Raw genomic sequence first — 15,570 nt, 5'->3', positions numbered from 1 at the left:
GAAGCGGGAAAGACCCACTGAGTACAGTAAGAAGCCGGCGCCAGCTCTGGAAAGGAGGAACGAGTTCTGCTTATCCCGGGGTGAGGCCAGGCTGGTGCCCCAGAAGGCCACCTGGGCTAGCAAGGGCTGTGGCTGGAATCTGTCACTTGGGCTCCACTCAGACACGTCAGGGTCGCTGTCTCTTGAGGGTTCGGGGCGGGTCCTGGATCACTAGTCAATCAGGGCCTCTGGGGCGGGGCTGTGCGAACTGTCCAATCAGGAGCGCCGGCAAGAGGCTGGGGAGACGGCCTGAACCGTGGGGATCGTTTATGCGCAGCCGCAGTAGGGGTCTGGCCACCGCTCCCGGGAGAGGCGCCTAGCGGCTCAGCCTTTGTTGCGCTGTGACCTCCGCTGACCTCAGGAGCAGCCGGCAGGACGCCGCGAGACCGCGGAAGCAGAGAAATGGTGAGTGTGGGAGACGGAGGGGGAAGGAGGGGCCGGCTGGACCCGCGGAACCCGCAGCGGGACCCGTGTTCTCCGCCTCTGCTCGGGAGGCCGACCGCGGCTGGCGCCGCTGGGCTCTCGGTCCCTCCGCCCCGTGGGGGCTGGGCCGGCAGCCGGGACCCTTTCTGGACAGCTCGCCGCGCAGCCCCGCGTCTGCCCAGACGGTGGCGGCGGGAGGCGTGGGGTGAGTGTGTGTGTGTGTGTGTGCGCGCGCGTGCATGTATGAAGGGCTCCTGCAGAGGAGCTGTGGTGTGTGGGGTCCCCGTGCCTGTCTCCCCTGGGATCTGGGGTGTGTGTGTGTGTGTGTGTGTGTGTCCTGCAGAGGAGCTGTGGTGTGTGGGGTCCCCGTGCCTGTCTCCCCTGGGATCTGGGGTGTGTGTGTGTGTGTGTGTGTGTGTGTCCTGCAGAGGAGCTGTGGAGTGTGAGGTCCCCGTGCCTGTCTCCCCTGGGAGGATCTGGTGTGTGTGTGTGTGTGTGTGTGTGTGTGTATGTGTGTGGTGTGTGTAGGGCTCCTGCAGAGGAGCTGTGGTATGTGGGGTCCCCCTCCCTCTTTTCTCCCCAGAGAGGATCTGATTCCCCCTGAATTTTCTAAATATCTGGAAGCAAGGCCTCAAATGCACGACCCTGTCTTCTCAGCATAACTCTTCCTAGGTTTCTCAGTCCATTTTTAGTTGCTCATAACTCAACACCACAGTCTGGGTAATTTATAAAGAAAAGCTTATTTTTAGTTCATGGTTCTAGTCCAGAGTTGAGAGGTGCCATCTGGTTGTTTGCTGGCAGAGCTGGAATAGGCACAGGGCATCACATGTCCAGAGAAAGGAAGTGCCAGAGAGACTTAGCCAAACTGGCTAAGTTTAAAATAACCCATTAATCCATTAATCCGTGGATGCATTAATCCATTCATGAGGGTAGGGCTTACTCACCTCTTAAAGGTCCTGCTTGTTGATATCTCATAACGGAGCAGATGGATGCCCATGGCAGGGAGGAATCTCTTGATATACCCTCATTTAAGTGGCTAAGCCTTTGGGATAGTAAGATTTTTTTTTTTCCCTAACCAGGTCTTTTTTTCTTGAAAACATATTGGTTAGCCCACTTATCAGATGTTGGTGCTGTGGGGACAAGATAGAAATGATCCCTGCCCCCTGGATTCCTTTTGAAGGGATAAAACTATCCCAAAGGACTAGGAAAACCCACCCCAATAAGATGGTGCCATTTCCTTTCCTTTCGTGAAAGGGAAAATGCACTTTGGGCACACAGCAGGGAAGTCTGTTTCCCTTGGAGGGTGGATATTGAGCATGTCAGTGAGCAGGATGGGAGGTGAGGGGAAATGTCCTGTGTGGTAGGATGGATTGATTGAACACCAGCACTGCACTCCCTAGCCTTGTCATTTAGGAAAGATTTACTTCTTTGAGCCTCAGTTTTTCAGTGGAACTTGAGAGGTAAGACAAAATATATTCAAAGAAGCAAGAAAGAGGTGATTTCAGAAAAAATTAAATATCTAGCCTTATCCTTTCCTTTAAAATTTTTTATTAACCTTTGTTCTTCTCCATATTGTGTGTAGTACATTTCCCAGATCTGGTCTTATCTTTTGGTTGACTTCAAATGGGATAATAGGACTTAGCCTTGAGAATGCTGCTGGGGATGAGAATCTCAGAGACATGGGGAAAATCACTGTTCCACAGTGGCTGCAGAGAAATAAAGACATTTCCATCAGAAGGTATGGTAGGTAGATTAGTGGATGACAAAGACTCACCGAAACTTGAGTTTGTCTCCATTCCTGGGTGAGGAGCTTGGGACAGTGAACAATGAACACTGTTCTCTTTTCTGGTACTTAGACTTAAGAGGCAACATCCAGAATTATTCAAGTATAATTAATGCTAGCTAATTTGTTGCATGGAAATGATAATTAAGTTACATTGTAATTGTCTAAAGGGATAGACACTTGTGCTTTTGCAGTTGAGCTAAGTGCCTTAGAATTCTTTACCTCCTATATATATATAAACAAAGCCTGAGTGATTTTAATAGATTCCTCAAACACTGGGTATTTTCTCCCTTAAAAGTAAGTGAATAGTGTTGGTCAAGGAGGAGTTCCGTGCCCAGTGACTTCATGTTAATGCCACTGTTGAGTCTGCAAATGGAAGTCAGGGAAGGCCCAGTTGTTTATTCCTAGGAACCTGTCTTGCTGGTGTGTGACAATGCAGAGCCCTTGGTACTGAGAGACACTGAAAAAACAAAATAATCCCCACTGTTATGTTTAACTATAGTGCACTCATAAAAACATTTTTTTAAAAGTCATTTACCATTTAAAAAAAGTTACGTGGGTATCTTTCTAGGCTCTCTGTCATATTCTATTGATCTAGATCTCTGTTTTTATACCGTCACCACATTGTTTTGATTACTCTACTATTGAATAAGAATTTGAGGATTTCAACACCAATATTCATTCATAAGGGACAGTTGACCGTAGTTTTGTTGTTGTTGCAGTTGTTAGCCTAATTTTGATCTTGTAGGATAAATTTGGAAATGTTACCCTTCAGTGTTTTTGGATGAGTTTGAGTAGGATTGGGGATTATTCTTCCTTAAATGTTTGGTAGATTTTCCAGTGAAACTGTTTGGTTCCAGACTTTCATTTGTTTGGGACAAGGTTGAGGTTGATTACTTTATCAGCCTCCTTATTAGTTGTAGGTCTGCACATATTTTGTACTTTTTCATGACCCAGTCTCAGTAGATGGTGTGTTTCTAGACATTTTTATGCTCCATTCAGGTTACCCTATTTGTTGGTGTGCCCCTGAGACTTCTTAAATAAGGTGTGAAGCATGCAGTTCTGTCAGTTTTATTCTACTGTTGTTATACAGGAGCCCCACTCATGTCATGGTAAACTGTAGGGGAAGGCAGAACATTGCATGGATGTGTTTTGACCTCATTTTTTAGGATGCCTGTGTTCCTGGGTTGTGACTTCCTTAAGTACTCTTCATCCTTATGCCTTAGTTGAGCAGGAAGGTTCCAGAGGGGTGGAGCTGGATGGTACACTTCCCCAGAGGTTTGGCTCTTGCTGTGATTTGGATGTAGTTTGAGTGTCCCTCAAGGCTTCATGTGTTGAAATTTAACCCCTACCCTTAGGAATTAAGAGGATAGACACTTAACCTCACTGTAGTATTTAGAGTTAGAGCCTTTTGGAGGTGATTAGGTAATCAGAGTGGAGCCCCCATGATTGAATCCTTTTGGTTTTATCACCAGAGGGAGATAAACCAGAACATAAACACACACACACACACACACACACACACACACACACACACCCCTACATCTTGTCTCTTGCTGTGTAATGCTCTGCACTGTCTCAAGACTCTGCTTGCAAGAAGGCCATCACTAGATGTAGGCTCTTGACTTTGTATTCTCAGAACTTTGAGCCAAAAGAAGCTGCTGCTTTTTTTTTTTTTTTTAAATAAAGTAGCCTGCCTTAGTAACATAAAGCTCTGATAACATCCCGGTTGATAAGGCCTTTGAGAAATTGAAGACTGGACTTAAGAACACATTTCTGTGGGCATATTTCAAAATGACTACTTTTATTTTCTTCCTGCTCAAAGCAGGAAACAGTTTTTAATCTGACCATCACAATGAGAACTGTAATGTTTCTGGAGGTAGAACTCATAAATGAAGGGGGACTTCCTAAGAATGGGCCCCCTCTACTTTTCACCTCTCAGACTTGTGCCCATTCAATTCAGACTTAAGCAATTCATCAATATGGTTTAGTTCACATTTTCTTTTGTTCTTGTTCTTTTCTTGTTCTCCCTCCCCATCCTCTTATATATATTTTTTACCCTCTGTAATGCTTCACAGAGGTTTCTGCATACAGGTTTTTATTCCAATAAGTTATGATTCTTTTATTAGATTGGTGGGGTCTTTCCCAAAATCCAGATTCTGAATGCTATCAAAGGTCAATACCAGAAGAATGTATGTATGATGTATCAAAATGCATTCTACTGTCATATGACTAATTAGAACAAATAAAAAGGTTGAATATTGAAAGAGACTGTTCTAAGGATATGCAGTCTCAGGACTGCTAATGGTAGGCCCTTCAGTACACCAACACTTTGCTATGACAGGGACTGTAGGTCTTCTGTTCAAAGAGACATTAAGGGTGATTCAAGCTGCACATCTTACTCCATAAACTCATCAATGAGGGGTGTGTTCCTGTTCATCCATTGCTTTATGCATAGTTCAAGTCTATCACCACAATTGCTGTGTTGGAGGATGTGAGAGTGAATAAAGGGTAAATCTGATTACCAAGTCATAGAATAAATATTTTGAGTCCACAGCATCATGTGAACCTATTATGATTTCAGTGTAGATCAACAGTGTTGAGTCTTACCCTTCCTATATTAAACATGTGGGATGTTTTAGGACTTAATGACCTTTGAGGATGTAGCAGTGAACTTCACCCTGGAGGAGTGGGCTTTGCTGGATCATTCCCAAAAGGATCTTTACAGAGAAGTGATGCTAGAAACCTTCAGGAACCTGACCTCTGTAGGTAAGGGTGATGTCTTTTCCTCACTTAATCAATTAGAGAACAAGTATTTTTTGCTCATCAATGCTCTTTGGTGATTTGGAATGTAGAAAAAAATTTTGTTGCTGAACAAGTCAAGCATGGTCACAGAGTATCACGAATAGAGACTAATAATTTTTTTATAATGTTGTAATGACAACATTATAAACAACATTTTTATAATGTTTTTATAATATCGTAATAACAATTATTTTCATTTTTTTTCCTTTTGATTGATTGACTGATTTTTGAGATGGGGTATTTTATGTTGCCCAGGCTGGTCTTGAACTCCTGAGTTCATGTGATTCTCCCACCTCATCATCTTGAGTAACTGGGGCTACAAGCATTCACTACCATGTCCAACTCATAATGATTTTTCTGTGTTTGAATTTTAGGAATACAATGGGAAGACCAGAACACTGACGATGAATACAAAAATCTAAGGTAATTTGTGGGCTGGGGATGTGGCTTAAGTGGTAGTGTGCTTGCCTGGCATGTGCGCAGCGCTGGGTTCGATCCTCAGCACCACATACAAATAAAGATGTTGTGTCTGCCAAAAAATAAATATTAAAAAATTCTCTCTCTCTCTTTTAAAAAAAGAAATCTCAGATAATTTGTACTAGCAAGAGAAAGCAGTGTCTCTGGAGAATCTTAAAATGACAGCAAATTTTAAAAATGAGAAATTAAACTTCAAATTTATTTATTTTTATAAGATTTTTTCTAAAACTTAAATGTGACATACATATGTTTGCAAAATAGTTCACTTGAAAACAGTATTAAGTAATCCAGTGTGGGTGTCACTGTTTTCATAGAAGTTATGGTCTAGCCATTGGCAAAGCGTTCAGTTCATTCATGTTCAGAAGATCCAGGCAGGGCATAAAGCCTATATTTTCACTGATAATGTTAAAAATGTAAATTCAGTAGCTGTAAATAAATATAAAATTATTAGTAAACAAACCTTTAGTAATGTGCTTCTCATTTTTTGCAGAAGTCAAGTGATAGAGAGACTATGTGGATATAAAGAAGGTAGTCCATGTGAAGAAATCTTCAGCCAGATTTCAGATCACATTGTGAAAAAGAAAACTCCTGCTTTAAAACCATGTGAAAGCCCTGAAGGTGGAGAAGTGACCATTGGTCATTCATCCCTTAATGGGCATATCACATCTGATTTTGGACATAGACTATATGAGTATCAGGAAAAATCCGATGAACATGAAGAACATGATGAAATCTTTAACTGGACCAATCTCATTCAAAACTATGAAATAACTCATACTGGGGAGAAACCCTATGAATGTAAGCAACATGCAGAAGCCTGTAGGAGCTCCAGTTATGTTCAGATACATGAAAGAACTCACAATGGATTAAAACTCTATGAATGTAAGCAATGTGGGAAAGCCTTCAGGAGTTCCAGTTATGTTCAGATACATGAAAGAACTCACAATGGAGTGAAACCCTATGAATGTAAGCAATGTGGGAAATCTTTCAGCTGTTCCAGTTATATTCGAATACATGAAAGAACTCACACTGGAGAGAAACCCTATGAATGTAAGCAGTGTGGGAAAATGTTCACTTATCTCCAGAGTGTTAGAAGACATATGATAATGCACAGTGGAGATGGACCATATAAATGTGAGGTATGTGGGAAAACATTTCATTATCCCAGTTTATTTCGTATACATGAAAGAACACACACTGGAGAGAAACCCTATGAATGTAAACAATGTGGTAAAGCCTTTAAGTGTCCCAGTTCTGTTCGAAATCATGAAACAACTCACTCTGGTGAGAAACCCTATGAATGTAAGCAGTGTGGGAAAGCCTTCAGTTGTCCCAGTTACATTCGAATGCATGTAAGAACACATGCTGGAGAGAAACCTTATGAATGTGAGGAATGTGGGAAAATATTCACTTGTCTCAAAAGTGTTCGAAGACACATGATAATACACAGTGGAGAGAGACCTTATAAATGTAAGCAATGTGGGAAAGCCTTCAGTAGTTCCAGTTATGTTAGAATACATGAAAGAACTCACACTGGAGAGAAACCCTATGAATGTAAGCAGTGTGGGAAAGGCTTAAGTAGTTCTAATTCCTTTCGAAGACATGAAAAAATTCATACTGGAGAGAAACCTTATGAATGTAATGAATGTGGGAAAGCCTTCAGGTGTCAAAATTCCTTGTATAAACATGGAAAAACTCATAGCAAAGAATAATTGTACAAGTATAAGACGTGATAAAGTCCTGTTGTTTCAGTCGTGAATACGTGAATGAATTTAATACTATACAGACACCCTGTGGATGTAAGGGATGTTGGAAAATATTCTCTTGTCCCAGTTCCTTTTGTAAGAATGAAAGAACTGATCCTGAGGAGAAATCCTACCTAAGGAATGCAGGAAAGCTGATAATCTCACAGCCTTTCTAATACACACAAGAATGCATGTGTAGAGAACTACTATGAATGGAGTTTGGAAAAGCTTTTAATCCTCACAGTTCAATTCAAAGCCATGGAAGAATGCACAGGGAAAGAATATGAACAGTATTCAAATGTCTTCAGTTGGCTTACGTCCTAACAGCATGTAAAAATGTACATTGGGGCTGGGGATGTAGCTTAGTGGCAGAGCATTTGCCTAGCATATGTAAAGCCCTGGGTTTGATCCCCAACACTGAAAAAACTAAACCAACCAAGGAAATTTCAATTTAACAAACATTTCCAAGATTTTTGAGGAAACTACCAATGTTTTGAAATTCTGTATATCAAAGAAATATAAAATGCTTGATACAAACTAATTTGGGTATATTGCTCACCAGAAATCATAATTTGAAGGAAATGTTATAAAAGCTGTACCTTTATTAATAATCTTTATCAGTGACTTTCTCTTAAAGTAGATCTCTCTGCTATCGATTTCAAAATCTTATTCTCACAAAGAAATGTTGAACTGAGATAATTCTGTAAGTACCCTTGAATTAATGAGTTCAATAGGTATTGTTTTTTCTCTTATGCCAGTTAATAATTTTTTTTCTCATTCATTTTATATATGTAAGTTTGTAAGATTCCTGAATGAATTGAGATGTAGTTCTATTATGCAGTAGATCTGATTTTTTATATAGTTTTAAATTATTCTGTGGTTAATGGAACATTGAAAAATTAGTCTTTGTTAATAGTTGAGTGTTTTGTCAGGTATTTTGGTGTTTGTTGAATCAGGGTCTTGTTATATCATTCAGGCTGGTCTTCAAACTCTTGGGTTCAAGGGTTCCTCCAGCCTTAGACTTCTGAGTAGCTGGGACTACAGGCATGCACCACTGTGCCCACAATTATTGAGAGTTTTGTCACTGAATTGGCAGATTTGGGATATCCCTTTTCTATTATATACTTTCTACCCTTCTTTATTATGGGGAAAAATTTGGTATAATGAAGTTCATTCTCTTCTCATTGCTAATAAATAATTGGCATTAATTTGTAAATATGTCAAGTTTATTATAAGTTCTGTGTGAATTTAATCTGTTGCCCTTTACTCTGTTATTTTTTCTGTTAGATGGATGATTGACTTTGGGTTAAAGAGGAAGGACAATAAAAACCTAGGGTGGGAGAACTTTTCTGGATTGAGTTATGTGCGTGTGAGAAATGTTGGGAACTAGTATTTTCCAGATTCCCTGTCCTTTATGGTTCTATGTTAGAATACACAATAGACTGTGAGGTAGCCTTAAGTCAGGTTTTGCAGACATCATACCTGGAGATAGCCAGATGTGTTAGGTCAGAAAGATACCTTCTTCCAGTTCCCTTCCTGACTTTTTGAATAATCACTCAAGAGTGTCCCCCAAACTACCATTGACTATTGCATTTCTATTTTCTCAGTTTTGTAGGTTGCACAGATGTCTCTAGAAGTTCCACGTTACAGGTACATTCACAGTTTGCATTTTCCTGCAAGCCCTGTGTGCACCAGACAGATCAGACTGTCATTGTTGGGAGTATTCTCGGATGCACTAACTCAAAGGCTATAGATACAGTCTAATCTAATTACATAGACCATTTATTGCATAGTAAACAACTCTGTTCATATTGGGAATGAGTGTTCCTGATTCTGGTCGACAACTACAAGTGTGCAGTCAAAACAACTACGTAGGGCTTGTTCTACCAAACAAAATTTCCAGGCATGTTTCTTAGAAATAGTTTATTAACTGGTATCCAGCAATCTGCATACTAATAAACCAGGACTTCCTTTTAAATTTAGGAAAGGAAAGGGCATTACTGAGGGCTTTCTTTAGAAGTTAGAATACCAAAAGAGAGGATGTTAGACATGGAGAAATAAATTGGAAAAGCATTTGGAAGGGAAGAAGGACGTAGTAGTTCTAACAAGACATATTTTCAAGGAAATGCTTCTGAAACCTTTTGAGTTTTATCTTTTTTTCACCTCATAGTCCAACCCTACTTTGATGCCTCCTTTAGGTCTGGACAATCTTCTAGATCCTTCTCTGTTCCTTGCATGACACCTCTGCAGTGAATCTCTAAAATCCCTTTTTGTGCCTGGACCCTGCACAAAAAGGGATTGTTCTTGGGCACTGTCTCCAGATCCACAAATGAATTCCTGGGACCTGGATCCCTCCATTCCCCACTCCAAGTCACTGATAGCCACTCCAGACCCTCAAGCCCTTTTTCATGTCCTTGAGTTGACCCAAGACACAGAATCCACCTTGAAAGTTTAGATCCCAACCCACATCATCAGATTCTGCCTTGAGATTCAGAACTCCACCTCTGGTCACTCAAGCTCCTCAACTTGCTTCCACTCTCTGACTTACCAGCTGGCTGTGCAGCCTCTGGAGGTGGCCTCCGGTGTAGCCTCCTGCCTATGGGTGATGGGAAAAGAGAATAGATCCTACTGTAATGGATGGGGTTCCCCTTCTTCTCTCTTGCTTCTCCTCCCTCCTCATCTTTCTCCCACTCAACTTGCAAGTCCAAAATCTCAGGAGATCTCAGGTTGCTGCTTGAGTTCTCTCCTAGCAGAACACTAAAGACTAGCCAAAGGAGGCTTGGTGAGCAGGTTCTTGTAGGCCTGCTGCTCCAGCTTCAGCCTAAGAATTGCAGAAAAGGGATGGGGTGGGGCTGAGCAGAAGAGGGGCTGTGCTGTAACTGGAGCTGTTCAGGTGCTACCAAGAGGAAAGGTGAAGCAGGTCCCAGGAGAGGCACAGCTTGTAGGTTTAGCTGCTCAGGAAACTGAGGCAGGAGGATTGAAAGTTAGAGGCCATCAACTTGGTGAGATTGTCTCCAAATTTAAAAAGGACTGGGTATTGTGATAGAGCACTGGCCTACCATTCGAGACATCCTGGGTTCAATTCCCAGTACAAAAATGTGGGAGCAGGAAACAAGCTGGACTGAGAGCCAAGAGTAGCCTGGGGAATGCAAGGCTGAGGTCAGGGGTGGGGTGGGTGGGCTGAGCCTAGACTGACGGAGAATCACCCGAAAAGGGGATGGAAGTCAGGCGGCTGGGTGAACAGGAAGCGTCGGTCCACTTGGAGTTTAGGGCCCTGAAAATGAGATTGGTAGAGCTGAGATCAGGGAGAAGGGGTGAGCTGCTAGATGGCTGGGAGGGATCATGGAGGGGAGGGAGGGTCCCTGGAGCTGGGATGACCCAGAAGGGGTTTGCTTTGGCAAGAAGAATGGGGATGACCTATGGGTAGGGGAGGCCAAGCCAAGAAGGGGCGGCCTTTGACTGGGGGCCGAGCTGAGCCAGAAGGTGCAGAATGAGGCAGGGAGTGCAGGGCTGAGCGGGTGCCCTAGCACCCACAGTCCCAGCCCTGCTAGCCCAGCAACAGCTGAAATAAATCTAGGACAGCGTCCAACACCACACTCCGAGCACCTGGCTAAACATCGACCAGATACAATGAGAGCCTTGGAGAGAACTAGGGAGATTGAGGTCAGGTGGAAGTGAGTGGGTAGGGGATTGGAGAGGGACTCAGGGAAAACCAGGTGAGTTGAAGTCTTCAGATGCTCGAGGGTAAAGGTCTGGGAAGGGAACCGAGAAGGAACAGGAGTTGGATCAAGAAACGTTTTTAGGACAGGGAGGAGACAAGGACACAACCTGGGGACCTCTATTGCACAAGCGTTCTGGCCAGGTTGAGGGCAAGGGATTGATAATGAGGAACTTAAAAGGGTGGGTCCAAGGCTTCTAGTCCACACCTTATGTCCTGTGGGGACACCTGGCAGGTGACTGGAACAGGGGAGAGGCCAAGGATCACGGTGGGAACCAGACATTACAGTATGAAGGTATCACAGGCCAGCTGTGGACACCTGAGTGAAGACAAGGGCAAGTGCCTGAGGGCGGGTATAGCTGAGTGAAAATTGGTAAGATAAAGGCCACGTGGGGTGACCTGTGTGGGAACCAGGTAAAGGTGTGGTAGGAGGACACTCACCTGCACAGAGCATTGCCTCACTCACCCCTGGGAGCTGTCTTATCCCCATCCTGTGTGTGAAGGTGTCCAGGTGAGGCACTGCTGCTCCCCATTCCTGTCTCGGTGCACAGGTGGAACACAGAAGAAGAAGAAGAGGTGTGGCTGAGAGGAGGGATGTCCAGGTGACGGGCTGATCCCCATTTACAAATGAGGATCTGGGGAGGGGCTAGGCTGGGAGTCTGAGACACCATGATATTAGTACAGTTGTTACCTGAGTGTAGTTTCCTGCCATGGGCTCAGTCTGCCATAGGTTACAGGCAGGTGGTAGTCTCCCCCAAAGAGAGGTAGGCTGGGGTCTGTCAAGCCAGGGGATTGGCCTCCTTATTCCTTCCTATCTCTTTCCTCCAACACTCATTTTCACCATGTGCCTCTGCCACTGTCCGGATTCAATCTTGCCACCTCTCTCCAAGCTCGTGTCCTCTCTGAGATTTACCAGCTAATGTTACCTGTGTAGAATCATCCATCTCTGCTTCATGACAAAGCAACTGATGACTTCCCTTCTCAGCCATCACTCCCCCTTATGAAGGTGACCCCCACCTAAGCTGCACCTTACCTCTGGCCTACTTTCCATTGTACAGCCACCAGCCTGTAGCACAGTCCTTTGGCAGCCACAGCATATTAGTTCAATTCACAAAAGCATTGGCTTCACCTAGACAAGCCTTCAAGGCAGGGCTGCCCTGAGCTATGTGGACACAGCCCTTGCTGTGGGGTTTGTAAGATTATAGTCATACCCTCCTTATCTACAGATAGCATTCTGTGGTTTCAGGTACCATGATTATCATGGTCTGAAAATATTAAATGGAAAATTTCAGAAACACTCATAAATTTTAAATTGTGTGCTGTTGTGAGTACCTTGATGAAATCTTGTGCCCTCCTGTGCCATCAATCATTTCACTTCATCTCATCAGGTAGTCATTGTATGATGCCACATCATCACTAGAAGAAGGGTGACTACGGAATAATGTGGCACACTGAGAAAGAGAGCACATTATTATGATATTTTTACAGTGTACTGTTATAATGGTTCTATTTTATTATTAACTATTGTTAATCTCTTACTGTGCCTAATTTGTAAATGAAACTTTATCATAGGTATGTATGTATAAGAAAAAACATTTTATATGTTTTTTATATATATATATATATATATATATAGTTAAGTACTATCCATTGTTTCAGGCATCCACTGGGGAACATATCATCTTGGATATGTTGATTGTAGAGGAACACACTGCTCATGTTAGACTGGCTGGTATCACCAGGATGATGGGGATAGGATAGAAGTTGACTAAGGAGAGAGGCAGAGCTATGCACTTTGACCAGAAGACACTGAGCATATACATTGCCCAAGAGAAACCACTCTTACACTTCCAGCTCTAAATTGCCCTGGTCCTGGGAAGTCTTCCAACTCTCGCATTCTGGGTTCCCCCAGCTCCTGTTCTTCTTACCCGTGCCTTCATCTGTGCCTGACTCTTCATTGGATCGAGTGTCTTGAGGGAGGAAAAAAATGTCTGACTCATCTGAAATCTCTCTAAGAGACTGGAACAGAGAGTATGTTTGGAATGAATGAGTGCTGTAGACCTAGGAAGAGGAATGCACAGAAAGGGAATCAGAAGGGACTTGGTTGACAGACCCAGCAACTACTATGTGCCACATATTCTACATGCATTAGACTTGATGTCCACACATATTGATAATATATTATAGTGGAAACTAAAAGTCAAAAAATGTCACTTGTCCCACTTCAGAAAGCTGTCTCCAGATTCAGAGTGTTATAAACAGTTAAGGAGACTATCACACAGATAGGAAGAGAGACAACCAAGTGCTGGTCAATCAGATGATATCTTGGTGACAGCCAGGACTGTGCAGACCTACTATGGCATCTATACTTGATTACTTCTCTCTGAGCCTCAGTTTCTACTTTCTTAAAGTGAGGTTGACCAGATGACCACTCTTAGATGTGAGGTTATGTTATGATTCTTTGTCATCTTAAGTGTCCAGTGGACTAGACTCTGGCTTTGGGAAGACAAGGTCAGGTCTGACAGTTTTGAGCTAAGGAAGAGATCCTTCTCCAACCTAACATGATCTGTGTCTTTTCACAGAAATAGGAACATAGAGGAACCAGCATCATGGATGATCCGAAGATGGTCAGGATATTCCACCATAGTCACTAGAATTACATACTATAGGGCAGATACCTACAGAAGTGGTCTATGAGAAGCAGCAACGCTGCTGTCCATGGCCAATCTCCATCCATCTCTGTGCCTTAGCCTTAGGTCTTTTTTCTCTCTGGCCCGAGTGCCAGAAGGATCAGTGAAGAAAGAGTTTATGGAGCCTAGTATTCTTATATTCACAGACGTCTTGTCCCTCTCTTAGGTCCTTTTCAGATTTCTTCTATGCTGAGAGAACATACTGTCAATTGTGTTTTCTGAAAATTCCGGTCCAGAGCACAATAGAGCTACCTGAAACATTGGGCAAAGGAATGATATGGCTGCCTCATTCCAAATAGAATTTGGCCTGAACTTTCAAGATGCCCCAGCCTTTTACCTGGACTCCTACTTTCAAAAGTGATGACTCTCTGGGAATCATCAAGACCCCATATAGCATATGCCCAGTATGTATTTCCAGGTTTCCCTCTCATACTCAGCACACCTCCACACCTTTGCTCAAACTGTTCCCTCTGCCAAGAACACTATTCCAGCATGTCCTGGGAAGCTCTTTATCCTTCAAAGTCCTCCAAGTGAATTGCCAGTTCTTCAGTGAGCCTAGTCAGATTCACACTTCTTCTGTGTTCTTACAGCCTCTTGCCCTCTTATTTTCTCAGAGTCAATAAATGTCAATTTCATGCTCATTTGATATGGAAATTTTCGGGGTGCTGGGAGTCAGCAGTGATGAAGAAGAAAAGAATTCTCTGTCCTCTGCTTCTCATGATTCAGTTTTGGAAGCTCTCCTGTATCAAGAGATGACCAAATGGTCAGAGTTACAATGAGAGGCCCAGACATCTATAGGGGCTAAGTGTAGTTCTAAGAGCTAGCTAGGGGCTTATCGAAAGTGTCTGGAGGGAGTGATGTGTAAAATGGGAACGGAAATGCATGCACTTGTGATTCAGATGAAGCAGGCAGATGGATGGGGAGTTTCCAGGTAGAAGGAACAGCAAGTGCACAGACAGGCTCAGGGTGACAGAGCTGGTGTGTCTGGAATAATGGGATGTCCACTGAGCTCTGGCCAGGTGAAACTGGCTGAGGGAGTCCTGATGAAGGCAGACAGGTCAGAGTTCAAGAGCACAGATGACCACGAAGTCCACTTGAAAAGTTTGTTCTTAGGGAAGTAGGAAACCCAAAAAATTTTTAAATGCGTTCAGAAATAATCTTTGATATCTCTGAACATATCCATGGGTGTTTGTTATTTCTAATTTGGAGTTCTCATGAAGCCTACTATGTTTCCTTAGCAGGAAATCTCAATGGGCTCTTTGGGTCTACCTGGGAATGTAATTGCTGGGTCATAGGAGAGGCCTCCATCAGCTTGCATAGATACTGCCAAACATGTTTCCAAAGTGTAACAGTGGGTTGGTTTTAACCATGAATGATTGGCCAGATTTCTGAGTATAGAGAGTTCTCTGGCTTTTATGAGGAGACCAGACTGCAGAGGACAGTGTGGGCTTAGAGAGACGCAGAAAAGGTGGCAGTGGGCACCGTCTGGAATTCCTTGAGCATGCTTATGACCCTATTTCCAGGAGGAAGAAGCGAGACCGCGGAGTTACAATTAAGAAGCGGTTGACCGCTCTGGAAAGCCAGGAGCAAGTTCCACTTATCCTCAGCCAGAGCCAGGTCTGTGCTGGGGAGGAAGCAAGGCCGGGTAAGTGTTGTAGCCAGAATCTGCCATTTTTGCTCATCTCTGCCAAGTTAGGGGACCGCTGGGGTCCTGAGGAACGGGTCCTGGGGAGCGGGTCCTGGATCACTAGCCAATCAGAGGCGCGGGGCGCGGGGCCGTGCGAACTGTCCAATCAGGAGCGCCGGCGGCGGGAGGGGCGGACCCAGACTCTGAAGGGTCCGCATTTGAGGCGCCGCCGTGACGGGCGGGCGGTCGGCTGTTCTGAGAGA

General features: G+C 43.6%; 1 protein-coding gene across 1 annotated transcript; it reads left to right on the top strand.

Moving 5' to 3' along the window:
• The first annotated feature begins 536 nt into the window (after positions 1 to 536).
• On the top strand, positions 537 to 8,524 carry LOC113183493 (uncharacterized). The gene is made up of 4 exons (XM_026389806.2): positions 537 to 667; positions 4,888 to 5,014; positions 5,425 to 5,473; positions 6,018 to 8,524. The coding sequence occupies exons 2-4, from the start codon at positions 4,894 to 4,896 to the stop codon at positions 7,237 to 7,239; spliced, it is 1,392 nt and encodes a 463-aa protein (XP_026245591.2). The 5' UTR covers positions 537 to 667; positions 4,888 to 4,893; the 3' UTR covers positions 7,240 to 8,524.
• The last annotated feature ends 7,046 nt before the right edge of the window (positions 8,525 to 15,570 follow it).

The sequence above is a fragment of the Urocitellus parryii genome, chromosome 3 (genome assembly GCF_045843805.1).
Source record: "Urocitellus parryii isolate mUroPar1 chromosome 3, mUroPar1.hap1, whole genome shotgun sequence".
Lineage (NCBI taxonomy): Eukaryota > Metazoa > Chordata > Mammalia > Rodentia > Sciuridae > Urocitellus > Urocitellus parryii.
Note: the sequence above shows the minus strand (reverse complement) of the source record. Positions and strands in the feature narration are given on the sequence as shown.